The sequence below is a fragment of the Pseudophryne corroboree genome, chromosome 3 (genome assembly GCF_028390025.1).
Source record: "Pseudophryne corroboree isolate aPseCor3 chromosome 3, aPseCor3.hap2, whole genome shotgun sequence".
Taxonomy (NCBI): domain Eukaryota; kingdom Metazoa; phylum Chordata; class Amphibia; order Anura; family Myobatrachidae; genus Pseudophryne; species Pseudophryne corroboree.
In genome coordinates, this window is record NC_086446.1 from 803237335 (window position 1) to 803264636 (window position 27302).

A 27302-nucleotide genomic window follows, 5' to 3' on the forward strand; every position below is an offset into this window, starting at 1 on the left:
TACTGAAGTTGTATGTAGACACCTGTATCTGTGTGTTATACTGAAGTTGTATGTAGACACGTGTATCTGTGTGTTATACAGTCGTTGTATGTAGATTCATGTATCTGTGTATTGTACAGTAGTTGTATGTAGACACATGTATCTGTGTGTTATACAGTCGTTGTATGTATTCACATGTATCTGTGTGTTATACAGTAGTTGTATGTAGACTCATGTATATGTGTGTTATACAATAGTTGTATGTAGACACGTGTATCTGTGTGTTGTACAGTAGTTGTATGTAGACACGTGTATCTGTGTGTTGTACAGTAGTTGTATGTAGACACATGTATCTGTGTGTTATACAGTAGTTGTATCTAGACACATGTATCTGTGTGTTATAGAGTAGTTTTATCTAGACACATGTATCTGTGTGTTATACAGTCGTTGTATGTAGACACATGTATCAGTGTGTTATACAGTAGTTGTATGTAGACATGTGTATCTGTGTTTTATACAGTCGTTGTATGTAGACATGTATCTGTGTGTTATACAGTCGTTGTATGTAAACACGTGTATCTGTGTGTTATACAGTCGTTGTATGTAGACTCATGTATCTGTGTGTTATACAGTAGTTGTATGTAGACACATGTATCTGTGTGTTATACAGTAGTTGTATGTAGACACATGTATCTGTGTGTTGTACAGTAGTTGTATGTAGACACATGTATCTGTGTGTTATACAGTAGTTGTATGTAGACACGTGTATCTGTGTGTTATACAGTAGTTGTATGTAGACACGTGTATCTGTGTGTTATACAGTAGTTGTATGTAGACACATGTATCTGTGTGTTATACAGTAGTTGTATGTATTCACATGTATCTGTGTGTTATACAGTAGTTGTATGTAGACTCATGTATCTGTGTGTTATACAGTAGTTGTATGTAGACTCATGTATCTGTGTGTTATACAGTAGTTGTATGTAGACATGTATCTGTGTGTTATACAGTAGTTGTATGTAGACACGTGTATCTGTGTGTTATTCAGTAGTTGTATGTAGACACATGTATCTGTGTGTTATACAGTAGTTGTATGTATTCACATGTATCTGTGTGTTATACAGTAGTTGTATGTAGACTCATGTATCTGTGTGTTATACAGTAGTTGTATGTAGACTCATGTATCTGTGTGTTATACAGTAGTTGTATGTAGACACGTGTATCTGTGTGTTATACAGTCGTTGTATGTATTCACATGTATCTGTGTGTTATACAGTAGTTGTATCTATTCACATGTATCTGTGTGTTATACAGTAGTTGTATGTAGACTCATGTATCTGTGTGTTATACAGTCGTTGTATGTAGACACATGTATCTGTGTTTTATACAGTCGTTGTATGTATTCACATGTATCTGTGTGTTGTACAGTAGTTGTATGTAGACACATGTATCAGTGTGTTATACAGTAGTTGTATGAAGACACATGTATCTGTGTGTTATACTGTAGTTGTATGTAGACACATGTATCTGTGTGTTATACAGTCGTTGTATGTAGACATGTGTATCTGTGTGTTATACAGTCGTTGTATGTAGACACATGTATCTGTGTGTTATACAGTAGTTGTATGTAGACACATGTATCTTTGTATTATACAGTAGTTGTATGTAGACATGTATCTGTGTGTTATACAGTCGTTGTATGTAGACATGTGTATCTGTGTGTTATACAGTCGTTGTATGTAGACACATGTATCTGTGTGTTATAGAGTAGTTGTGTGTAGGCACGTGTATCTGTGTGTTATACAGTAGTTGTATGAAGACACATGTATCTGTGTTTTATACAGTCGTTGTATGTATTCACATGTGTCTGTGTGTTATACAGTCATTGTATGTAGACACGTGTATCTGTGTGTTATACAGTAGTTGTATATAGACACATGTATCTGTGTGTTATACAGTAGTTGTATGTAGACACGTGTATCTGTGTGTTATACAGTAGTTGTATGTAGACACGTGTATCTGTGTGTTATACAGTCGTTGTATGTAGACACATGTATCTGTGTGTTATACAGTAGTTGTATGTAGACACGTGTATCTGTGTGTTATACAGTAGTTGTATGTAGACACGTGTATCTGTGTGTTATACAGTCGTTGTATGTAGACAAATGTATCTGTGTGTTATACAGTCGTTGTATGTAGACACATGTATCTGTGTTTTATACAGTCGTTGTATGTATTCACATGTGTCTGTGTGTTATACAGTCATTGTATGTAGACACGTGTATCTGTGTGTTATACAGTAGTTGTATGTAGACACATGTATCTGTGTGTTATACAGTAGTTGTATGTAGACACGTGTATCTGTGTGTTATACAGTAGTTGTATGTAGACACGTGTATCTGTGTGTTGTACAGTAGTTGTATCTAGACACATGTATCTGTGTGTTGTACAGTAGTTGTATGTAGACAGTGACACATGTATCTGTGTGTTATACAGTAGGTGTATATGTGTGTTATACAGTCGTTGTATGTAGACACGTGTATCTTTGTATTATACAGTAGTTGTATCTGTGTGTTATACAGTAGTTGTATGTAGACTCATGTATCTGTGTGTTATACAGTCGTTGTATGTAGACACATGTATCTGTGTTTTATACAGTCGTTGTATGTATTCACATGTATCTGTGTGTTGTACAGTAGTTGTATGTAGACACATGTATCAGTGTGTTATACAGTAGTTGTATGAAGACACATGTATCTGTGTGTTATACTGTAGTTGTATGTAGACACATGTATCTGTGTGTTATACAGTCGTTGTATGTAGACATGTGTATCTGTGTGTTATACAGTCGTTGTATGTAGACACATGTATCTGTGTGTTATACAGTAGTTGTATGTAGACACATGTATCTGTGTGTTATACAGTCGTTGTATGTAGACACATGTATCTTTGTATTATACAGTAGTTGTATGTAGACATGTATCTGTGTGTTATACAGTCGTTGTATGTAGACATGTGTATCTGTGTGTTATACAGTCGTTGTATGTAGACACATGTATCTGTGTGTTATACAGTAGTTGTATGTAGACACGTATCTTTGTATTATACAGTAGTTGTATGCAGGCACATGTATCTGTGTGTTATAGAGTAGTTGTGTGTAGGCACGTGTATCTGTGTGTTATACAGTAGTTGTATGAAGACACATGTATCTGTGTGTTATACAGTCGTTGTATGTAGACACATGTATCTGTGTTTTATACAGTCGTTGTATGTATTCACATGTGTCTGTGTGTTATACAGTCATTGTATGTAGACACGTGTATCTGTGTGTTATACAGTAGTTGTATGTAGACACATGTATCTGTGTGTTATACAGTAGTTGTATGTAGACACGTGTATCTGTGTGTTATACAGTAGTTGTATGTAGACACGTGTATCTGTGTGTTATACAGTCGTTGTATGTAGACAAATGTATCTGTGTGTTATACAGTCGTTGTATGTAGACACATGTATCTGTGTTTTATACAGTCGTTGTATGTATTCACATGTGTCTGTGTGTTATACAGTCATTGTATGTAGACACGTGTATCTGTGTGTTATACAGTAGTTGTATGTAGACACATGTATCTGTGTGTTATACAGTAGTTGTATGTAGACACGTGTATCTGTGTGTTATACAGTAGTTGTATGTAGACACGTGTATCTGTGTGTTGTACAGTAGTTGTATCTAGACACATGTATCTGTGTGTTGTACAGTAGTTGTATGTAGACAGTGACACATGTATCTGTGTGTTATACAGTAGGTGTATATGTGTGTTATACAGTCGTTGTATGTAGACACGTGTATCTTTGTATTATACAGTAGTTGTATGCAGGCACATGTATCTGTGTGTTATAGAGTAGTTGTGTGTAGGCACGTGTATCTGTGTGTTATACAGTAGTTGTATGTAGACACCTGTATCTGTGTGTTGTACAGTAGTTGTATGTAGACACCTGTATCTGTGTGTTATAGAGTAGTTTTATCTAGACACGTGTATCTGTGTGTTATACAGTAGTTGTATGTAGACTCCTGTATCTGTGTGTTATACAGTAGTTGTATGTAGACACATGTATCTGTGTGTTATACAGTCATTGTATGTAGACATGTATCTGTGTGTTATAGAGTAGTTTTATCTAGACACATGTATCTGTGTGTTATACAGTCGTTGTATGTAGGCACATGTATCTGTGTTTTATATAGTAGTTGTATCTAGACACATGTATCTGTGTGTTATACAGTAGTTGTATGTAGACACGTGTATCTGTGTGTTATACAGTAGTTGTATGTAGACACGTGTATCTGTGTGTTATACAGTAGTTGTATGTAGACACGTGTATCTGTGTGTTATACAGTAGTTGTATGTAGACACGTGTATCTGTGTGTTATACAGTCATTGTATGTAGACACTGGTATCTGTGTGTTATACAGTAGTTGTATGTAGACACCTGTATCTGTGTGTTGTACAGTAGTTGTATGTAGACACCTGTATCTGTGTGTTATACAGTAGTTGTATGTAGACACATGTATCTGTGTGTTATACAGTCGTTGTATGTAGACATGTATCTGTGTGTTATACAGTAGTTGTATGTAGACACATGTATCTGTGTGTTATACAGTAGTTGTATGTAGACACATGTATCTGTGTGTTATACAGTAGTTGTATGTAGACTCATGTATCTGTGTGTTATACAGTAGTTGTATGTATTCACATGTATCTGTGTGTTATACAGTAGTTGTATGTAGACACATGTATCTGTGTGTTATACAGTCGTTGTATGTAGACACATGTATCTGTGTGTTATATAGTCGTATGTAGACACGTGTATCTGTGTGTTATACAGTAGTTGTATGTAGACACATGTATCTGTGTGTAATACAGTCGTTGTATGTATTCACATGTATCTGTGTGTTATATAGTCGTATGTAGACACGTGTATCTGTGTGTTATACAGTAGTTGTATGTAGACACATGTATCTGTGTGTTATACAGTAGTTTTATGTAGACACGTGTATCTGTGTGTTATACAGTAGTTGTATGTAGACACGTGTATCTGTGTGTTATACAGTCATTGTATGTAGACACGGGTATCTGTGTGTTATACAGTAGTTTTATGTAGACTCATGTATCTGTGTATTATACAGTAGTTGTATCTAGACACATGTATCTGTGTGTTATACAGTAGTTGTATGTAGACACGTGTATCTGTGTGTTATACAGTCATTGTATGTAGACACGGGTATCTGTGTGTTATACAGTAGTTGTATGTAGACACGTGTATCTGTGTGTTATACAGTCATTGTATGTAGACACGGGTATCTGTGTGTTATACAGTAGTTGTATGTAGACATGTGTATCTGTGTATTATACAGTAGTTGTATCTAGACACATGTATCTGTGTGTTTTACAGTAGTTGTATCTAGACACGTGTATCTGTGTGTTATACAGTAGTTGTATGTAGACACGTGTATCTGTGTGTTATACAGTCATTGTATGTAGACACTGGTATCTGTGTGTTATACAGTAGTTGTATGTAGACACTTGTATCTGTGTGTTATACAGTAGTTTTATGTAGACATGTGTATCTGTGTATTATACAGTAGTTGTATCTAGACACATGTATCTGTGTGTTTTAAAGTAGTTGTATCTAGACACATGTATCTGTGTGTTATACTGTAGTTGTACCTAGACACATGTATCTGTGTGTTATTCAGTAGTTGTATCTAGACACATATATGTGTGTGTTATACAGTACTTGTATATAGATAGTGTAATAGGCTCCGCTGCATGTGTAATGGGCCCCGCTGATGTGTATTAGGCCCCGCTGCATGTGTAATGGGCCCATAACGGATAATGACTAGGCCCCGCTGCATGTGTAATTGGCCCTGCTGCATGTGTAATGGGCCCTGCTGCATGTGTAATGGACCCGCTGATTTGTTTTAGGCCTCGCGGCATGTGCAATGGGCCCCTCTGATGTGTATTAGGCCCCGCTGCATGTGTAATGGGCCCTTAATGTATAATGAATAGGCCTCGCTGCATGTGTAATGGGCCCATAACGGATAATGACTAGGCCCCGCTACATGTTTAATGGGCCCTGCTGCATGTGTAATGGGCCCCTCTGATGTGTATTAGGCCCCGCTGCATGTGTAATGGGACCCTCTGATGTGTATTAGGCCCCGCTGCATATGTAATGAGCCTTTAATGTATAATGACTAGGCCCCGCTGCATGTGTAATGGGCCCTGCTGCATGTGTAATAGGCCCCGATCCATGTGTAATGCCCCTTACTGATGATAAGAAAATGGTGGGAAACAACAATATCTAAAGGTGAACAGTTCAGGGGCCTCTAAAGCTAGAACGCTCTGTTAAGGCTGTATATATATATATTTGTATATAGATATGGGATGTAGTTATGTGACCGGCATAAATATGTACTCTAGGTGGTGGCTGGTACCTCTGCAGCATGGCCGGTGTAATATATTGATTTTTTTTTTGCAGGATGTGAACGCCGTTAACCCGTCCACGATTTCTTCATCTAACTTCAGAACTAGCAGGAAGACGCGGTTCATAATCCATGGATTTATTGACAAAGGGGAGGAGAGCTGGCTCAGCGACATGTGTAGGGTATGTGCCCCATACTCAGCGCGCGGAAGAGATATAACTCACAAACATGACTCACTTCCCGTATTATCACTTACAGGCCATGCTAGCCGTGGAGGACGTGAACTGCATCTGTGTGGATTGGGTCGGCGGCTCCCGGTCGCTGTACTCTCAGGCAGCAAATAACATTCGTGTTGTGGGAGCAGAAACAGCTTATTTCATTAACGTTCTCTCGGTATGTATCAACCGACTGCCAGTGAGTCCCGGACGGTGATGTGTAATGGAGCCAACACTGATTGTCATTGATATATAAATGAGGGGACTGTACTTCTTTGCTTTCAATCTATAACATTATTACATTTTTTGTCCACCTCTACTTACAGTATGGTAATAAACAACATATGGGCAACAAACCCAGCATGGCGAGTAAAGGCTTAGTAATGCCTATCAAGGGGGTGCCATGTTCTGAACCTGAACCATGCATGTGTATACTGTATGTGTGTGACTGTATGTATGTATGTATGTGTATATGTGTGTGACTGAATATATGTGTATATGTGTGTGACGGTATATATGTGTGTGTTTTACTGTATGTATGTGTATATGTATGTGACTGTATGTATGTGTATATGTGTGTGACTATGTATGTGTATACATGTGTGACTACAGTATGTGTGTGTGTGTGTGTGTGTGTGTGTGACGGTCTGTGTGTGACTGAATGTATGTGTATATGTGTGACTGTATGTGTGTGACTGTATGTATGTATGTGTATATGTATGTGACTGTATGTATGTGTTAATGTATGTGACTGTATGTATGTGTATATGTGTGTGACTGTATGTATGTGTATATGTATGTGACTGTATATGTGTGCGACTATGTATGTGTATATGTGTGTGACTATGTATGTATGTATGTATGTATGTATGTGTATATGTATGTGACTGTATATGTGTGTGACTATGTATGTGTATATGTGTGTAACTATGTATGTGTATATGTGTGTGATGGTGTGTATGACTGAATGTATGTGTATATGTGTGTGACTGTATTTGTGTGACTGTATGTATGTATGTATGTATGTACAGATGTGTCCACATACATCTTTGCTATATCCCGCCATGTATGGCACAGTTTTGCATTCCATAGACTCAGAGTTTTAGCCATGCCTTGTGATGATTTTTCTTGATTTGATTCTTTAATATGTTACTTTATACATATTCTATTATAGCGAACAAAAATTTTAAAATTCATCCACTCGCTACTCGTGAAAAACAGCTTAGCCGTGTTTTGCATGTTGTGCCAAATTTGTAAAAAAGCAAAAATGTAAGTAGACACATCTGTATGCATGTATGTGACTGTATGTATGTATGTATGTATGTATGTGTATATGTATGTGACTGTATGTATGTGTATATGTATGTGACTGTATGTATGTGTATATGTGTGTGACTGTATATATGTGTATATGTATTTGACTGTATATGTGTGTGACTATGTATGTGTATATGTGTGTGACTATGTATGTATATGTGTGTGACTGTATATATGTGTGTATGTGTGCGACTTTGTATGTGTGTGACTGTATATATGTGTGTGACTGTATATATGTGTGTGACTGCATATATGGGTATATGTGTGTGACTGTCTGTTTATGTTTGTGTGATTACATATGTGTATGTGTGTGACTATTTATGTGTCTACGTGTGTGACTGAATGTATGTGTATATGGGTGTGACTGTATATATGGGTGTGACTGTATGTATTTGCATATCTGTGTGATTATGTATGTGTGTGATTATGTATGTGTGTAATTGTATGCATGTGTATATGTGTGTGACTGTATATATGTGTATATGTGTAAGACTATGTATGTGTATATGTGTGTGATTTGTTTATATGTACTGTATGTATATGTGTGACCTACTGTATGTCTGTGTATATGTGTGTGACCTACTGTATGTATGTGTATATGTGTGTGACTGTATGTATATATGTGTATGACTATGTTTGTGTGTGACCTATGTATCTGTATATGTGTGTGACTGTATGTGTGTGAATATGTAGGTATATATGTATAACTGTATGTGTGTGACTATGTATGTGTATGACTGTATGTGTATATGTGTGTGGTTATGTATGTGTATGACTGTTTATATGTATGTGTATACGTGTGTGACCGATGTATGTGTATATGTGTGTGACTGTATGTACGTGTGTGACTATGTATGTATATATATATGTGACTGTATATGTGTGTGACTATGTATGTGTATGACTAAGGCCCTCATTCCGAGTTGTTCGCTCGCTAGCTGCTTTTAGCAGCATTGCAAACGCTAGGCTGCCGCCCTCTGGGAGTGTATCTTAGCTTAGCAGAATAGCGAACGAAAGAGTAGCAGAATTGCTACTAAATATTTTCTTGCAGTTTCTGATTAGCTACAGATCTACTCCTAGATTGCGATCAGCTCGGTCCGTTTAGTTCCTGGTTTGATGTCACAAACACGCCCTGCGTTCGGCCAGCCACTCCCCCGTTACTCAAGACACTCCCGCGTTTTTCCCTGACATGCCTGCGTTTTTTAGCACACTCCTGGAAAACGCTCAGTTACCACCCAGAAACGCCCCTTTCCTGTCAGTCACTCATCGATCAGCAGTGCGACTGAAAAGCGTTGCACGAACAACAGCAAAACTGCTACGTTTTTAGTTAAATAACTAAGCGCATGCGCATTGCGTACCATGCGCATGCGCATTTAGCAACAAATCGCAGCATAGCGAAAAATCGGCAACGAGCGAACAACTCGGAATGACCACCTGTATGTATGTGTATATGTGTGTGACTGTATGTGTGTATATATATATATATATGTGTGTGTGTGTGACTGAATATGTGTGTGACTATGTATGTGTATGACTATGTATGTGTATATGTTTGTGACTGTATGAATATGTATGTGGCTGTATATGTGTTTGACTATGTATGAGTATATGTGTGTGTGTCTGTATGTATGTATGTATGTGTATATGTGTGTGACCTATGTATGTGTATATGTGTGTGACTCTATGTATGTGTGTGACTATGTATGTATATATGTGACTGTATATGTGTGTGACTATGTATGTGTATGACTATGTGTGTGTATATGTGTGTGACTGTATTTATATACAGTATGTATATATATATGTGTGTGTGTGTGTGTGTGTGTGTGTGTGTGTGTGTCTGTATGTATGTATGTGTATATGTGTGTGACCTATGTATGTGTATATGTGTGTGACTCTATGTATGTGTGTGACTATGTATGTATATATGTGACTGTATATGTGTGTGACTATGTATGTGTATGACTATGTGTGTGTATATGTGTGTGACTGTATTTATATACAGTATGTATATATATATGTGTGTGTGTGTGTGTGTGTGTGTGTGACTGTATATGTGTGTGACTATGTATGTGTATGACTGTATGTATGTGTATATGTGTGTGACTGTATGAATGTGTATGTGGCTGTATATGTGTTTGACTATGTATGTGTATATGTGTGTGTCTGTATGTGTATACGTGTGTGACTGTTTATATGTATGTGTATATGTGTGTGACTATGTATGTGTATATGTGTGTAACTGTTTACATGTATGTGTATATGTGTGTGACCTATGTTTGTATGCATTTCCTGCCAACTATCATGATTTGATGAGACAGTCCTGTTTTTTGGGTACTGTCCAACCTGTGGGCTGGAGAAAAGGTAGGGAGTAATGCTCCCACCTACTTTGCACGTGAGGCTTGGGGCAGCACAGCAGCTGGGGAAGCGATTGATTGACAGGCTGATGCTGTTTGGGGCAGCAACAGCCTCAGTTTCTCTAAACACCACCGTTACAGGGGAGGGAAGAGGCCAGAATCTCAATTAGACTTCTTGGTAGGTATTATGGTGACTTGTGCACCCCATGGGTCAAAAAGCTGGCCAATGGTGCTGGGGAAGATCCGACACTGTGTCCTACTGTAGGACACAGTTGGGATGAGTAATGCAGCAGGAGGTGTGATGCCCCCTGCTGCATTACTATATTAGTGCATTACTATATTAGTGCATCAATGCTGCTTCTATGTAAGCACGGCTAAACCATGCCTTGTAAATTATTGCACCCCACACGGCCGCCGAACCCGGCCTTCATTCTGAAGGAATACAGAAACAGGTGCAAGAGGGATGGGGACTCAGGGGAGAGGGGCAGGGTCACAGGTAGCATTAGGAGGGAGCAGCTGAATAGACAAGGGGGTAGAGGAGAGGAAGGAGTGCTGATGGGGCGGTGTCTCAGGAAGGGGGTGAGTATTGGGCATCTGCAGCTCAGGCACTGGCAGCTGGTTCTTCAGAGCAGGAGCAGCTGCCAGTATTTAATCAGTTCACAGCGGGGCTGGCTCCTTCTAGCTGCACCCCTGTGTTCTGCCACATGCTAGGCAAATACAAACCAAGCCCCCCACCCAGGATTGTGGCCTGCTATGCCCCTCCCCCACAGAGACAGGGGTCACTGTAAAATTGTCCAGATTCCCGACCCCGCAGTTAACCCTGTAAATATCCCTAGCCTCATTCTGACTCTCTCTCCTGCCCACTTCTCTCCTCCCTGATCAGCTCTGCCCATGCACACCTTCTCTTCTCCCTGATCAGCTCTGCCCATGCCCACCTTCTCTCCTCCATGATCAGCACTGCCCATGATAACATTCTCTCCTCCCTGATCAGCTCTACGCATGCACACCTTCTCTCCTCCCTGATCAGCTCTGCCCATGCACACCTTCTCTCCTCCATAATCAGCTCTGCCCATGCACACCTTCTCTCCTCCCTGATCAGTTCTGCCCATGCACACCTTATCTCCTCCCTGATCAGCTCTGCCCACGCACACCTTCTCTCTTCCGCGATCAGCTCTGCCCATGCACACCTTGTCTCCTCCATGATCAGCTCTACCCATGCACACCTTCTCTCCTCCCTGATCAGCTCTGCCCATGCACACCTTCTCTCCTCCATAATCAGTTCTGCCCATCCACACCTTCTCTCCTCCCTGATCAGCTCTGCCCATGCACACCTTCTCTCCTCCCTGATCAGCTCTGCCCATGCACACCTTCTCTCCTCCGTGATCAGCTTTGCCCATGCACACCTTGTCTCCTCCATGATCAGCTCTACCCATGCCCATCTTCTCTCCTCCCTGATCAGTTCTGCCCATGCACACCTTCTCTCCTCAATGATCAGTTCTGCCCATGCCCACCTTCTTTCCTCCTTGATCAGCTCTGCCTATGCCCACCTTCTTTCCTCCCTGATCAGCACTGCCCATGCACACCTCTCCTCCCTGATCAGCTCTGCCCATGCACACCTTCTCTTCTCCCTGATCAGCTCTGCCTATGTACACCTTCTCTCCTCCATGATCAGCTCTGCCCATGCACACCTTCTCTCCTCCCTGATCAGCACTGCCCATGCCCACATTTTCTCCTCCATGATCAGCTCTGCCCATGCCCACCTTCTCTCCTCCATAATCAGCTCTGCCCATGCACACCTTCTCTCCTCCCTGATCAGCTCTGCCCATGTACACCTTCTCTCCTCGCTGATCAGCTCTGCCCATGCACACCTTCTCTCCTCCCTGATCAGCTCTGCCCATGCACACCTCTCCTCCCTGATCAGCTCTGCCCATGCACATCTTCTCTCCTCCCTGATCAGCTCTGCCCATGCACACCTTCTCTCCTCCCTGATCAGCTTTGCCCATGCACACCTTCTCTCCTCCCTGATCAGCTGTGCCCATGCACACCTCTCCTCCCTGATCAGCTCTGCCCATGCACACCTTCTCTCCTCCCTGATCAGCTCTGCCCATGCACACCTTCTCTCCTCCCTGATCAGCTCTGCCCATGCACACCTTCTCTCCTCCCTGATCAGCTCTGCCCATGCACACCTTCTCTACTCCATGATCAGCTCTGCTCATGCACACCTTCTCTCCTCCCTGATCAGCTCTGCCCATGCACACCTTCTCTCCTCCGTGATCAGCTCTGCCCATGCACACCTTCTCTCCTCCATGATCATCTCTGCTCATGCACACCTTCTCTCCTCCCTGATCAGCTCTGTCCATGCACACCTTCTCTCCTCCCTGATCAGCTCTGCCCATGCGCACCTCTCCTCCCTGATCAGCTCTGCCCATGCGCACCTTCTCTACTCCATGATCAGCTCTGCCCATGCACACCTTCTCTCCTCCCTGATCAGCTCTGCCCATGCACACCTTCTCTCTTGCCTGATCACCTCTGCCCATGCACACCTTCTCTCCTCCCTGATCAGCTCTGCCCATGCCCATCTTCTCTCCTCCCTGATCAGCTCTGCCCATGCACACCTTCTCTACTCCCTGATCAGCTCTGCCCATGCGCACCTCTCCTCCCTGATCAGCCCTGCCCATGCGCACCTTCTCTCCTCCCTGATCAGCTCTGCCCATGCACACCTTCTCTCCTCCCTGATCAGCTCTGCCCATGCCCATCTTCTCTCCTCCCTGATCAGCTCTGCCCATGCACACCTCTCCTCCCTGATCAGCTCTGCCCATGCACACCTTCTCTCCTCCCTGATCAACTCTGCCCATGCCCATCTTCTCTCCTCCCTGATCAGCTCTGCCCATGCACACCTTCTCTACTCCATGATCATCTCTGCTCATGCACACCTTCCGGTGCAGCCTTCTGTGCTGCTTCCACCTCTGGATGACCTCACATGATCAAACAGTAGGGCACCTGTGGGTCATTCATGGCGGGTAAAAGTAGGGAACAAGGAGCATAATTTTTAAAGTATGTTGTTCTATTTTTTGCCAAATAGAGCAGCTGCTCTTTATACTGTGCCGTATAAACTTCCACCACAAACCAGACAGCCCTCAGTGTGACTCACACCTCCTTCCCATTCCATTATAAGGATCATTAAATGTCTTTATTGTTTTCATCAATGATTTCTAGAGCAACTTTGGCTACTCTCCATCTAATGTCCATGTAATCGGCCACAGTCTGGGGGCTCACGCTGCTGGAGAGGTGGGAAAGAGACGCAGTGGAATTGCGAGAATAACCGGTGGGTTTCATACATAATTCATAAAAAGGGTCAACTTGTTGTAAGTGCCGACAGGCGCCCTGTGACTGTCACTGAGTGACCTGCGCTCTGTATTCTCTCTCTCTATCCGCTGAGTGACCTGCGCTCTGTATTCTCTGTCTCTATCCACTGAGTGACCAGCACTCTGTATTCTCTGTCTCTATCCGCTGAGTGACCTGCACTCTGTATTCTCTGTCTCTATCCACTGAGTGACCTGCGCTCTGTATTCTCTGTCTCTATCCGCTGAGTGACCTGCGCTCTGTATTCTCTCTCTCTATCCGCTGAGTGACCTGCGCTCTGTATTCTCTGTCTCTATCCGCTGAGTGACCTGCGCTCTGTATTCTCTGTCTCTATCCGCTGAGTGACCTGCACTCTGTATTCTCTGTCTCTATCCGCTGAGTGACCTGCACTCTGTATTCTCTGTCTCTATCCGCTGAGTGACCTGCACTCTGTATTCTCTCTCTCTATCCGCTGAGTGACCTGCGCTCTGTATTCTCTGTCTCTATCCGCTGAGTGACCTGCACTCTGTATTCTCTGTCTCTATCCGCTGAGTGACCTGCACTCTGTATTCTCTGTCTCTATCCGCTGAGTGACCTGCGCTCTGTATTCTCTGTCTCTATCCGCTGAGTGACCTGCGCTCTGTATTCTCTGTCTCTATCCGCTGAGTGACCTGCGCTCTGTATTCTCTGTCTCTATCCGCTGAGTGACCTGCACTCTGTATTCTCTGTCTCTATCCGCTGAGTGACCTGCACTCTGTATTCTCTCTCTCTATCCGCTGAGTGACCTGCGCTCTGTGTTCTCTGTCTCTATCCGCTGAGTGACCTGCACTCTGTATTCTCTGTCTCTATCCGCTGAGTGACCTGCACTCTGTATTCTCTGTCTCTATCCGCTGAGTGACCTGCACTCTGTATTCTCTCTCTCTATCCGCTGAGTGACCTGCACTCTGTATTCTCTGTCTCTATCCGCTGAGTGACCTGCACTCTGTATTCTCTCTCTCTATCCGCTGAGTGACCTGCGCTCTGTATTCTCTGTCTCTATCCACTGAGTGACCTGCGCTCTGTATTCTCTCTCTCTATCCGCTGAGTGACCTGCGTTCTGTATTCTCTGTCTCTATCCGCTGAGTGACCTGCACTCTGTATTCTCTCTCTCTATCCGCTGAGTGACCTGCGCTCTGTATTCTCTGTCTCTATCCGCTGAGTGACCTGCACTCTGTATTCTCTGTCTCTATCCGCTGAGTGACCTGCACTCTGTATTCTCTCTCTCTATCCGCTGAGTGACCTGCGCTCTGTGTTCTCTGTCTCTATCCGCTGAGTGACCTGCACTCTGTATTCTCTGTCTCTATCCGCTGAGTGACCTGCACTCTGTATTCTCTCTCTCTATCCGCTGAGTGACCTGCGCTCTGTATTCTCTGTCTCTATCCGCTGAGTGACCTGCACTCTGTGTTCTCTCTCTCTCTATCCGCTGAGTGACCTGCGCTCTGTCTGTTCACACAGGACTGGATCCAGCTGAACCCTATTTCCAAGGGACCCCCGCAGAGGTCAGACTAGACCCTTCAGATGCAAAGTTTGTTGATATCATTCATACAGATGCAGCCCCAATGCTCCCTAATTTAGGTGTGTATATAAGAGATGAGCTTCGCTGCGTGTCCTGGTGTATGTTTCTGAGAAGTCGCAGAAGACGTGTGAGCTTGGTGGGCCCTCACTTTTGCAGTGCGCTTTCGGTAGGCGCTCACTTTTGCAGTGCGCTTTCTAATACAAGCTGTAGCAGGACAAAATTCATCGTGGTCCATAATATTATCACTATGTTTCCATTAACGCTTGAAGAGAGCTGCTGTTTCAGGAGGGATGTTTTAGAGGCTTCCATCGGAACATTCTCTTGTTAGATGTTTACTTAAAGATGTTGTACTGCTATGTAGTCACCGTGTCGCCATTTATAAAGTGGTCACCATAATGTGTCATGTGCTCATGTAGTACCCCTCAGGGCGGAGCTCTTGTTACTAAACTCTGGGCACTACAAGGATCAGTTTCAAGGTGCTAGCTTGGCTGAAAGCGCTATACTGGTTCTTCTGCCTTCTTCGCTTGTATACACCACGACAGAGAGGCAAGCCCAGAAACATTTTCCACCCTCTCAGACACAATCACGAATCAACTTGTTTCAAGAGCACATTCACTTTTTATTTAGAGACAAGTAAGGACACTTTTTTTTTTTACTCAAACACCCTGGTATAGTAATCAGGACTTTAGCTGCCAGGGGAAAGTTACTTTTAGTGTTCTGTTAAATACTAAGAAAACATACAATAACTTTGCTGGAACAGCAGAAAATGACTTTCTCTCTCTAAGTGTGCGTATGGCCTGATTTGCCCCGGCGCTCTGTATCCCAGGATTCCTCTATGCCACTAGGGGTGCACATTCATGAGTACCACATATACTTAATCCAAGGTATAGATACACGTTCAGAAATATCTGTAACTCATTTCACAATGGTGGTCATTCCGAGTTGTTCGCTCGTTGCCGATTTTCGCTACGCTGCGAATAGGTGGAAAATGCGCATGCGCATGGTACGCAGAGCACATGCGCTTAGTAATTTTACTAAGAACTTAGTAGATTTACTCATGAGCGAACAACGTTTTTTCCACGCTGAAGTGTTCGTAGTTTGATTGACAGGAAGTGGGTGTTTCTGGGCAGCAACTCAGCGTTTTCACGGCGTTTGCGGAAAAACGCAGGCGTGCTAGGGAAAAACGCGGGAGTGGCTGGAGAAGCGGGGGAGTGGCTGGCCGAACGCAGGGCGTGTTTGAGACGTCAAACCAGGAACGAAAATGACTGAACTGATCGCAATCTGTGAGTAGGTCCGGAGCTACTCAGAAACTGCTAAGAAATATTTAGTAGCAATTCTGCTAATCTTACGTTCGCTATTCTGCTAAGCTAAGATTCACTCCCAGAGGGCTGCTAAAATCAGCTAGCGAGCGAACAACTCGGAATGAGGGCCAATAGCAGCTTAGCGTGATATCTGAAGCAATGTAACAAGGTCCTGTGATATATTTGCAGTTCTTGACAAAACAAAACAACTGGTAGTTTAACAATTGCATCAGAGTGAATAATAGGGTTTGTATACAGGCCTTGCAGTTTAGCCAGAACTGACCCACAGCTTGAGGCCACCGTATAAAATCTAGGGCAGTTGTAAATCTAGCCCAGCTGTCGAGGGTCTGTGGCACTTAACTCGCTGACCTAAGCACCAAGGCTGCAAGCACTAGTTAGGCTCTATTTCAGGGGTAAATCAATTGTAGGCTGCTTGCTTGGCACAACAAAGGGCAGTCAGCAGAAGATCATGCAGGGAAACCAGGCTTTCTCATCCATGGCGGGCATCCCCTGTAGATCCCTCTGTTTCCTCAGGTTGAAGTAATGAAGGGGTTGGGCGAAACTGAATGGTTCCTTATACTGCGCGGCACTCCTCCTGACTCTCTCTGGAGTCTCCAGATCTTCAGTAAGGGGTCTTTCTTGGGTCCTCACAAGGCCGGCGGTGTCTTCTAAACAGTTGCCTCCTGGCTGAACTCTGAACCTGTTCTGGTGCCTCCACAGGGCTCCTATGCTGGTCTAAAATAAGGCCAATACTTAATATGGGTTAATGCATATAATGCATTATAACTTTTTATTTGCATTTTTTTTACATCAAATTCAAGTTGTATGGGCAGCTATGTGTCGGAGTAACTGCAGGGATTGTCTTATTTGCACATTTCAGGTTTAGGAACGAGTCAGTTGTCCGGTCACTTGGATTTCTTTCCAAACGGAGGAGAGGCCATGCCAGGGTGTAAGAAGAACGCGCTGTCCCAGATCATAGACCTGGATGGTATCTGGCAAGGTAATCAAGTTATTGATGAGCGGTAGCAGATATTATTATAGTTTTCTGTCTATAAGGATGTCCACATCGTAATACAGCATGGGCAATCCCAATAGAATTGCCTAATAAACAGCTTCCAGGCAGGTGGAGGGGGCACAAATACACCTCAAGAGTTACAGCGTCTTAGCTGCATAAACATAAATCTAATAAAATCTAAACAGATCCCAGTAATTCTAAAAAAGAATTTATTGAGAAGAAATACAATGTCATTGCTTTTGAGATCTCATATCCGCACTGAAGGGGTTACAGACAGTGAGTAATGGAGAGCTGTGCGGGTAAGAGGAATCCAGGCTCCGCCTGCTGCTACAACGGGGAACGCAGAGCACTACAAGTATGCTACATGTGGTACTGTACGTCCACTCATGTAATGCTAAAGCAGGGGCCAGGTACGAGTCAGAATATGTTTGGGAAAAATAATAAACATATAGGGCGGTATTCAAATGATATATCACGCCCAATCTCCTTTCTAAAGTGACCCCCGTTATCACGCATATCGCACCCGTAGTAATTAGGTTTAGCTGCGTAAAGGGTTAGGGCGCCTCGCTAACCCGGGGGTAGGGAGCTGAAATGATGATTCCACGCCCGTCAGCAGAAACAGAACTGGTGTGGATGGGGGTGAAAAGAACTGAATACTGCCCATAGGGTGGAATCCAAATACATGCGATAAATTTGTGGGTGCGGTACTGTGGCCTTCTAGATTTTTGTTTGCAGCAAAAATGTGCGAGTTCAGCGCTAGAAGGGGCCGTGAGGGGTGCGAGTTTTGGTCCCTTTGGCCGTGCTTAAACGCTGCTGCAATGGCAATTTGCACCTTTCGCGGAGAATAGGATTGCCCCCCCCCTTAAATTAAAGAGGAAATAAGAAAAAAACTTTGAAATAATCTCAGTTTCCGAACAGTGGGAACCAGGTCATTGTGATACAGAGACCAACAAGTGAGCACCTAGGACAACCCTACTGGCCGGCAAGAGGGGGGTAAAACTTGTTTTGCTTGCAGGGTAAATACTGGCTGCTTCTGCATGTAGCCCACACATGCTGGGCAGCTTTATTCTCACACTGCAATGTAGATCTGAGCTAGGAAACATCCTTCCCACACCTAACTCTCTGCACATGTTACATCTGCCCCTCCAACACATGATGTTACGCAATGCGTTACTCCCAGTCCCACCTCAGGATTGGCCCAATAAGCTGAGATACCGCAGAGGAACCCGGTGGACACAGATTTCGGCAGAGCTGGGAGTATAAACACATCAGGGCCGAAACTAGGATTTTTGTCACCTGGGGCCAGGTAGTCATTTGACACCCCCCCCCCCCCCCCCCCAAAAAAAAAAAGATTTAAAAAAAAAAAAAAAAAAAAAAAAAACTAAACATTTTAAAATAAATAAGTAAATGAATAAAAATATTATATATATATATATATATATATATCTCTTTCAGAACTTTTTTACCTGAAAAATTGCCTTTTATAACATAAATTTCATATCCAGGAAAAAGTGTCCCCATTTTACACAGTACGACAGGCAAGTGTCCCCATTTTACACATTGCGGCAGACAGGTGACCCCATTTTACACATTGCGGCAGACAGGTGTCCCCATTTTACACATTGCGGCAGGAAAAAGTGTCCCCATTTTACACATTGCGGCAGGCACGTGTCCCCATTTTACACAGTACGACAGGCAAGTGTCCCCATTTTACACATTGCGGCAGGAAAAAGTGTCCCCATTTTACACATTTCGGCAGGAAAAAGTGTCCCCATTTTACACATTGCGGCAGGAAAAAGTGTCCCCATCTTACACATTGCGGCAGACAGGTCCCCATTTTACACATTCCGGCAGGTGGTGGGGAGAGGGAGGGAGAGAGAGAGAGAGAGAGAGAGAGGGAGGGAGAGGGGCTGACTTACATTTGAAGCGGTTCTCGCCGCTCTTCAGCCGCCTCTCCCTCCTCGTCTGCGCGGCTCCCCCTTCTCCCTCCTCCGAGTGCCCAGCTCGGGGGGGTGGGGTTTCGTGGAATGACGCGCTTGCGTCGTGACGTCACGACGCAATCGCCTCATTCCGCGAAACCCCGCTCCCCCGAGCTGGGCACTCGGGAGGAGGGAGAAGGGGGTTTCAAAGTACAAAGAATAGGGAGAGGGTGTTAGGGGGTCTCGGCGCCCCCTCCAATCCGGCGCCCAGGTCGCCTGCCCCCCTAGCCCCCCCTAGTTTCGGCCCTGAACACATGAGATGCATAAGACCTCCTATAGGATAAGTAGATATGGCGCCATCATTGCTCATTGCTGTGCTGTTTATTCAGTATTTAAGGTAATTGATGCACAGGACTAAACGTTGGGGTTACCAGTCAGCCATAGGTGGGACGTCACTAACTCTGGTGGATGTCAATCCCGGAATACATTATACAGCGGAGGCTGGATGCGGGAGACTCGACCACTTTTCCGGGTTGCTGGGAGCTCCCCCAGATATTCAGGAGCCTTACGGCCGTTGCGGGAGTATAGGGAGGCACAAACCAGACGCTTCATAAATAAACTCTCATGTTTTTTGGAGTCATTTACTGTTGAAGCGATTTAGTTTGCAGCCACTAGATGGCGATATGAGATGAGAGTAAAGTTTGGCTCACTTTTATAGTGTACAGTAGTACACTAATATAATATTATACTCATATGTAATGTTCTTACCATTATGAAACATGTTAAAAATTCAGATTTTTTTAATTTTTCATGGATAAGAGTTCTTTCATATTTCTGGGAAATTAATCTACATTCGGATTAGAACACAATTGCTATTAACCTTATTGACCACTATTAATATAAGCACTTTAGTATTATATTTTATTAATACAACATCCTTCTATAGGAGGAACCCCCTGCACACTCTATACTAGATATTACCGTGGGGCACCTAGGGGTACTCCCCCCTCTAATACAGGAATACACACTCTGGGGTCAGTTCAGTTAATAGCGAATAACGACCGCCATATGCCATACTTACGGTACAGACGTAAAAAAATCCATAAATCTGGGGCAAGATCAGGCCATGAGGGGGCAAGTTCCCCCGCACCGTTACTGGCGTTTCTACACCGTTGCAATGACAACTCGTCCAATCACATGCGAGTAAATGGAATTAACCGTATTGAATGCATTGATTTGATATATTTATAGAACACATATTTGTAGTGTGACTATATTGTGTATTGTGTGCTTTTCCCCACAGGAACCCGCGACTTTGTAGCCTGCAACCACCTCAGAAGTTACAAGTATTACACAGAGAGTATCCGCAACCGCGATGGTTTCGTTGGGTTCCCCAGCTCCGCATACAGTTCATTCACATCAGTAAGTTCACGTAGCCGGAGCCTGACCGCCAGTCACACATACCGAACCCTGTCAGATACAGTGGTGCGTTCCTCGGTGGTGACTGGGAGGCGGCTTAGCAGACGCGCATAGATATTCCGTTTTATCGGCGTGTTATGGGAGTGTCGCTGAAAGCTGTAACGCATTAAGCGGCATTACAGCATCTATGGACGCTGGCAATGGCCGTCTCGGTGCATTCATACATACGGATGTATACCAGGGAAGGGCATTGCCGCAGAATTTGCATAAAGTCGCCCTCGTGTGATCAGCAGAAGACGCAGACACCGACACAGCAGCGTCCAACTCCGAATCAGCCTGCTGCATAAAGTATGTGAACTCCTCGGATTTAGACACTCGAGAACACTAAGATGTTGCTACTGAGATTCCCCATTTGCAGAAACCCCACTGAAATGAATGGGCCACTGAAACAAATATAAATAAATAAGTACAGTAAACTGTGTAGCACATTAGGTAGAGGGCCAGCGTCCACGTTCCCCTGTAAATGTCCCTACGCATACGGCACAGCCAGCATGTGCTAAATCCCTCACCATTTGTTCCTAGCAGGAAGCCAAGCGAGATCTTGCCTAGCGCTTACGAGTAGAGTCTGTAACCCCGTCCTAATGTAGAGAAGTCCATTGCTCATTATAAAAAAAATTGGTATAAGTGAACAATGGACTTATGCAAAAGACCTCAGCCAGAGTGCGCGGCATGATGTGACCAGGGAGCAAATTTTGGGTTGAACTTAAGTACAAAAACACAATTTTCTATAGTGAGAGTATACAGCGCCATCTACAGGCAGAGTACTGAGGTGCACACAATCATAACCGCCTGTCTCCTGTCTCTCTTAGGGTGGAGGGTTTCCGTGTCCCAGTAACGGGTGTCCATTAATGGGGCACTACGCTGATACCTACTCGGGAGTCACTTCATCCAGCCAAAAGTTTTATTTCAATACTGGAGATGTGTCCAACTTCTCACGTAAGTCTGTGAAAGCCGGAATTTTACTTTGTCTTATAAAAGTTTCCAGAAAAATAATATACGGGCTACAGAGTATACGGGAATACGTGACGGCAGAAGACGTACATCCTGTAATGGCGTATTCCACATATTTCATACCGCATCTTGCTCACACTGCGCTCATCCCTCAACTGGTAGGGGAGTGTCATGGGTGTGCTATGGGAGTGATATGGGAGTGCCTTGGGCGTGTTATGGGAGTTCCATGGGCGTGTTATGGGAGTGTCAGGGGGCGTGTTATGGGAGTGCTATGGGCGTGTTATGGGAGTTCCATGGGCGTGTTATGGGAGTGTCAGGGGGCGTGTTATGGGAGTGCTATGGGCGTATTATGGGAGTGCTATGGGCGTGTTATGGGAGTGCTATGGGCGTATTATGGGAGTGCTATGGGCGTGTTATGGGAGTTCCATGGGCGTGTTATGGGAGTGTCAGGGGGCGTGTTATGGGAGTGCTATGGGCGTATTATGGGAGTGCTATGGGCGTGTTATGGGCGTATTATGGGAGTGCTATGGGCGTGTTATGGGAGTGCTATGGGCGTATTATGGGAGTGCCATGGGCGTATTATGGGAGTGCCATGGGCGTGTTATTGGAGTGTCATGGGGTGTGTTATGGGCGTGCCATGGGCGTATTATGGGAGTGCCATGGGCGTGTTATTGGAGTGTCATGGGGTGTGTTATGGGCGTGCCATGGGCGTATTATGGGAGTGCCATGGGCGTATTATGGGAGTGCCATGGGCGTGTTATTGGAGTGTCCTGGGGTGTGTTATGGGCGTGCCATGGGCGTATTATGGGAGTGCTATGGGCGTGTTCTGGGAGTGCCATGGGCGTGTTATGGGAGTGCCATGGGCGTATTATGGGAGTGCCATGGGCGTGTTATTGGAGTGTCATGGGCGTGTTATGGGAGTGCCATGGGCGTATTATGGGAGTGCCATGGGCGTGTTATTGGAGTGTCATGGGGTGTATTATGGGCATCTCATGGGCTCAGATATGCACAGGATTTGCTCAGTCTGTCGCATGTACACATGAGGAATGCTCAGGATGATATATGTTGACGCTTATGAATGCATGGTCCACCGCTGAATCAGGGCCATAGTGATATTGGTGGTAGTGTAGCGGAGGAAGGGATATAAGGGCAATGGGGGGGGGGGGGGGGGGGGAATTAGTAAGAAATGGAGAGAGCGGCGCTGTGATCTGGGTCTCAGCTTTGGTGAATGGTTGGTTTCCCAGAGGGAGGTAGCCCAGGGCCCAAGACTATAAGGGGGCCACAATCTTTCCCAAGGTGCATTCATCTTGTAGGGATCCTGGGAGATAAAGTTTGTCTCCATCACCAGATTCTAGAAAAACCGTCACTCTGGTCCCCAGCACAGTATGTGTAAATCCAGAAACAGTACCGCGCACTCACTCTACAGAGGCGCTGTACCATTCTGGGAGGGAAATGATGGCGTCGTACATTTACTTTATATATATATCCCTACTAATATATAAAAATTAAATGTATGTGTGTTGCTTAATCTCAACCAAACCTTTGAATCGATTTGACTTGACATTTGGCATAAGAATACTTTAGATGCTGGTGAGAACATGGCCTATGTGTTTTTCCATAAACTCCCGCTCATATTCCCATTTTTTGTTACTGGCATACCAAAGTCAATGTGCGTGCGCGGATCGGTACCCAGCACGCACAGCACATAATCGTAAGATCTGTAGTGTAGTTACTTTGTATCAGTGAAATAATTAGGTAAAGTAAAAATATACATTCAGAATAAATACAGAGGTTTCAGGCAATGTGCTGCACAACAGTAAGTCTAAAATTGCTTACCACAGAACTTTGGAATGGAGTAGCTGCACACAGTAAAATCCACAATGTTTGTAGCTTATAGTATGTCATTGTCTTAGGTCAGAATATGCAGGAGTCTGTTAATTATATAGTAGTCTGCAGGCATAAATTACTGTCGAGACACTGTCTGAGACCGCTATACATAACAGCTGTCAGACCTCACTATGCAGATAACTTGAAAGAGGCTCCAAGTTATGAGGAAATCCTTAGGAGATGTTTGGATCTGTTTTAGAAAAAGTCGACACAATCCTGGTACTTTGAGCTCCTTAGCACTCCCATCTGGCAGGTTACTTGCAGTTGCGTGCAAACACCATAATGTACCCCTCAGGCCCCCTATAAAGCCACAGACTTTCTTACAATGGATGTATAATAGTATCTCCGTTCTCTATCACACTTGTGTTGTTTCCTGTTGGTACAATAATATGTTTATCTCCCAGTGACAGCATTAGATATTGCTTCCTTATACTTTGCGTTGCAGACGTGTAATATTATATCATGTGTTATTTCCCAGGCTGGAGGTACAAGGTGACAGTGCAGCTCACCGGATCCCTGAATGTTCAGGGCTATTTTCTTGTTTCTCTGTATGGGGCCAGTGGAAACACCCGTCAGTATGAAATCTATAGGTGAGTGATTGATACGTTGCATGGTACATACTACGGAATGTTTGCAATGAATTGATAAAGGCAATACTCTCCTGAGATAGTACAGCAGAGATATACATCCGGCTGTAGGGGAACTAGAAGTACCAGCACAGCCTGCCAGCCCCTGCAGTACCAGCTGGGAAGCCCCATATTGTTCGGCTCACATCTAGGGGCGTTAATGCCTTAATGGGTAGAGACGAGAACCTAGTGCTGTATTCTCTCTGTGTCTTTCATCCACGCAGGGGCTACATCAATGCCAAGAACGCATACACAGCGTATATAGATGTGGATAACAACGTCGGATCCCTTAACAATGCAAAATTTGTCTGGAACAATAACATTATTGATATTCTGCAACCAACCATCGGGGCCTCCTCTGTGACTGTGCAGTATGGGAAAGACGGAAAGACGTAAGTATACTATACCAGTCACCCGCCATAGAAGCCTCACTCACCAACCCCTGCCCTGCACTCTATCTTATACTGTATAATGATCACTGCCCTGCACTCTATCTTATACTGTATAATGACCCCTGCCCTGCACTCTATCTTATACTGTATAATGATCACTGCCCTGCACTCTATCTTATACTGTATAATGACCCCTGCCCTGCACTCTATCTTATACTGTATAATGATCACTGCCCTGCACTCTATCTTATACTGTATAATGACCCCTGCCCTGCACTCTATCATATACTGTATAATGACCCCTGCCCTGCACTCTATCTTATACTGTATAATGACCCCTGCCCTGCACTCTATCTTATACTGTATAATGATCACTGCGCTGCACTCTATCTTATACTGTATAATGACCCCTGCCCTGCACTCTATCTTATACTGTATAATGACCCCTGCCCTGCACTCTATCTTATACTGTATAATGATCACTGCCCTGCACTCTATCTTATACTGTATAATGACCCCTGCCCTGCACTCTATCTTATACTGTATAATGATCACTGCCCTGCACTCTATCTTATACTGTATAATGATCACTGCCCTGCACTCTATCATATACTGTATAATGACCCCTGCCCTGCACTCTATCTTATACTGTATAATGACCCCTGCCCTGCACTCTATCTTATACTGTATAATGATCACTGCGCTGCACTCTATCTTATACTGTATAATGACCCCTGCCCTGCACTCTATCTTATACTGTATAATGATCACTGCCCTGCACTCTATCTTATACTGTATAATGACCCCTGCCCTGCACTCTATCTTATACTGTATAATGATCACTGCCCTGCACTCTATCTTATACTGTATAATGACCCCTGCCCTGCACTCTATCATATACTGTATAATGATCACTGCCCTGCACTCTATCTTATACTGTATAATGATCACTGCCCTGCACTCTATCTTATACTGTATAATGATCACTGCCCTGCACTCTATCATATACTGTATAATGACCCCTGCCCTCTATCTTATACTGTATAATGATCACTGCGCTGCACTTTATCATATACTGTATAATGACCCCTGCCCTGCACTCTATCTTATACTGTATAATGACCCCTGCCCTGCACTCTATCATATACTGTATAATGACCCCTGCCCTGCACTCTATCTTATACTGTATAATGACCCCTGCCCTGCACTCTATCATATACTGTATAATGACCCCTGCCCTGCACTCTATCTTATACTGTATAATGACCCCTGCCCTGCACTCTATCATATACTGTATAATGACCCCTGCCCTGCACTCTATCATATACTGTATAATGACCCCTGCCCTGCACTCTATCATATACTGTATAATGATCACTGCCCTGCACTCTATCTTATACTGTATAATGACCCCTGCCCTGCACTCTATCATATACTGTATAATGACCCCTGCCCTGCACTCTATCTTATACTGTATAATGACCCCTGCCCTGCACTCTATCATATACTGTATAATGACCCCTGCCCTGCACTCTATCATATACTGTATAATGATCACTGCCCTGCACTCTATCATATACTGTATAATGACCCCTGCCCTGCACTCTATCTTATACTGTATAATGACCCCTGCCCTGCACTCTATCTTATACTGTATAATGACCCCTGCCCTGCACTCTATCATATACTGTATAATGACCCCTGCCCTGCACTCTATCATATACTGTATAATGATCACTGCCCTGCACTCTATCTTATACTGTATAATGACCCCTGCCCTGCACTCTATCTTATACTGTATAATGACCCCTGCCCTGCACTCTATCATATACTGTATAATGACCCCTGCCCTGCACTCTATCTTATACTGTATAATGATCACTGCCCTGCACTCTATCATATACTGTATAATGACCCCTGCCCTGCACTCTATCTTATACTGTATAATGATCACTGCCCTGCACTCTATCATATACTGTATAATGACCCCTGCCCTGCACTCTATCTTATACTGTATAATGACCCCTGCCCTGCACTCTATCTTATACTGTATAATGACCCCTGCCCTGCACTCTATCTTATACTGTATAATGACCCCTGCCCTGCACTCTATCTTATACTGTATAATGACCCCTGCCCTGCACTCTATCTTATACTGTATAATGACCCCTGCCCTGCACTCTATCTTATACTGTATAATGACCACTGCCCTGCACTCTATCTTATACTGTATAATGACCCCTGCCCTGCACTCTATCTTATACTGTATAATGAGTTAATGACCCCTGCCCTGCACTCTATCTTATACTGTATAATGATCACTGCCCTGCACTCTTTCTTATACTGTATAATGATCACTGCCCTGCACTCTATCTTATACTGTATAATGATCACTGCCCTGCACTCTATCTTATACTGTATAATGATCACTGCCCTGCACTCTATCTTATACTGTATAATGACCCCTGCCCTGCACTCTATCTTATACT

General features: G+C 43.8%; 1 protein-coding gene across 1 annotated transcript in view; it reads left to right on the forward strand.

Annotated features, from left to right (window-relative positions):
* The window catches only part of LOC135057447 (pancreatic triacylglycerol lipase-like), a 35491-nt gene that overhangs the window by 6458 nt on the left and 1731 nt on the right, over window positions 1–27302 (forward strand). Inside the window, exons 3-11 of the mRNA XM_063963339.1 lie at window positions 6514–6639; window positions 6716–6850; window positions 13563–13671; window positions 15183–15302; window positions 17425–17544; window positions 20782–20900; window positions 21767–21893; window positions 24274–24385; window positions 24646–24813. Of these exons, the coding sequence (XP_063819409.1) occupies window positions 6514–6639; window positions 6716–6850; window positions 13563–13671; window positions 15183–15302; window positions 17425–17544; window positions 20782–20900; window positions 21767–21893; window positions 24274–24385; window positions 24646–24813 (1136 nt within the window). The remainder of the gene's footprint in view (window positions 1–6513; window positions 6640–6715; window positions 6851–13562; window positions 13672–15182; window positions 15303–17424; window positions 17545–20781; window positions 20901–21766; window positions 21894–24273; window positions 24386–24645; window positions 24814–27302) is intronic.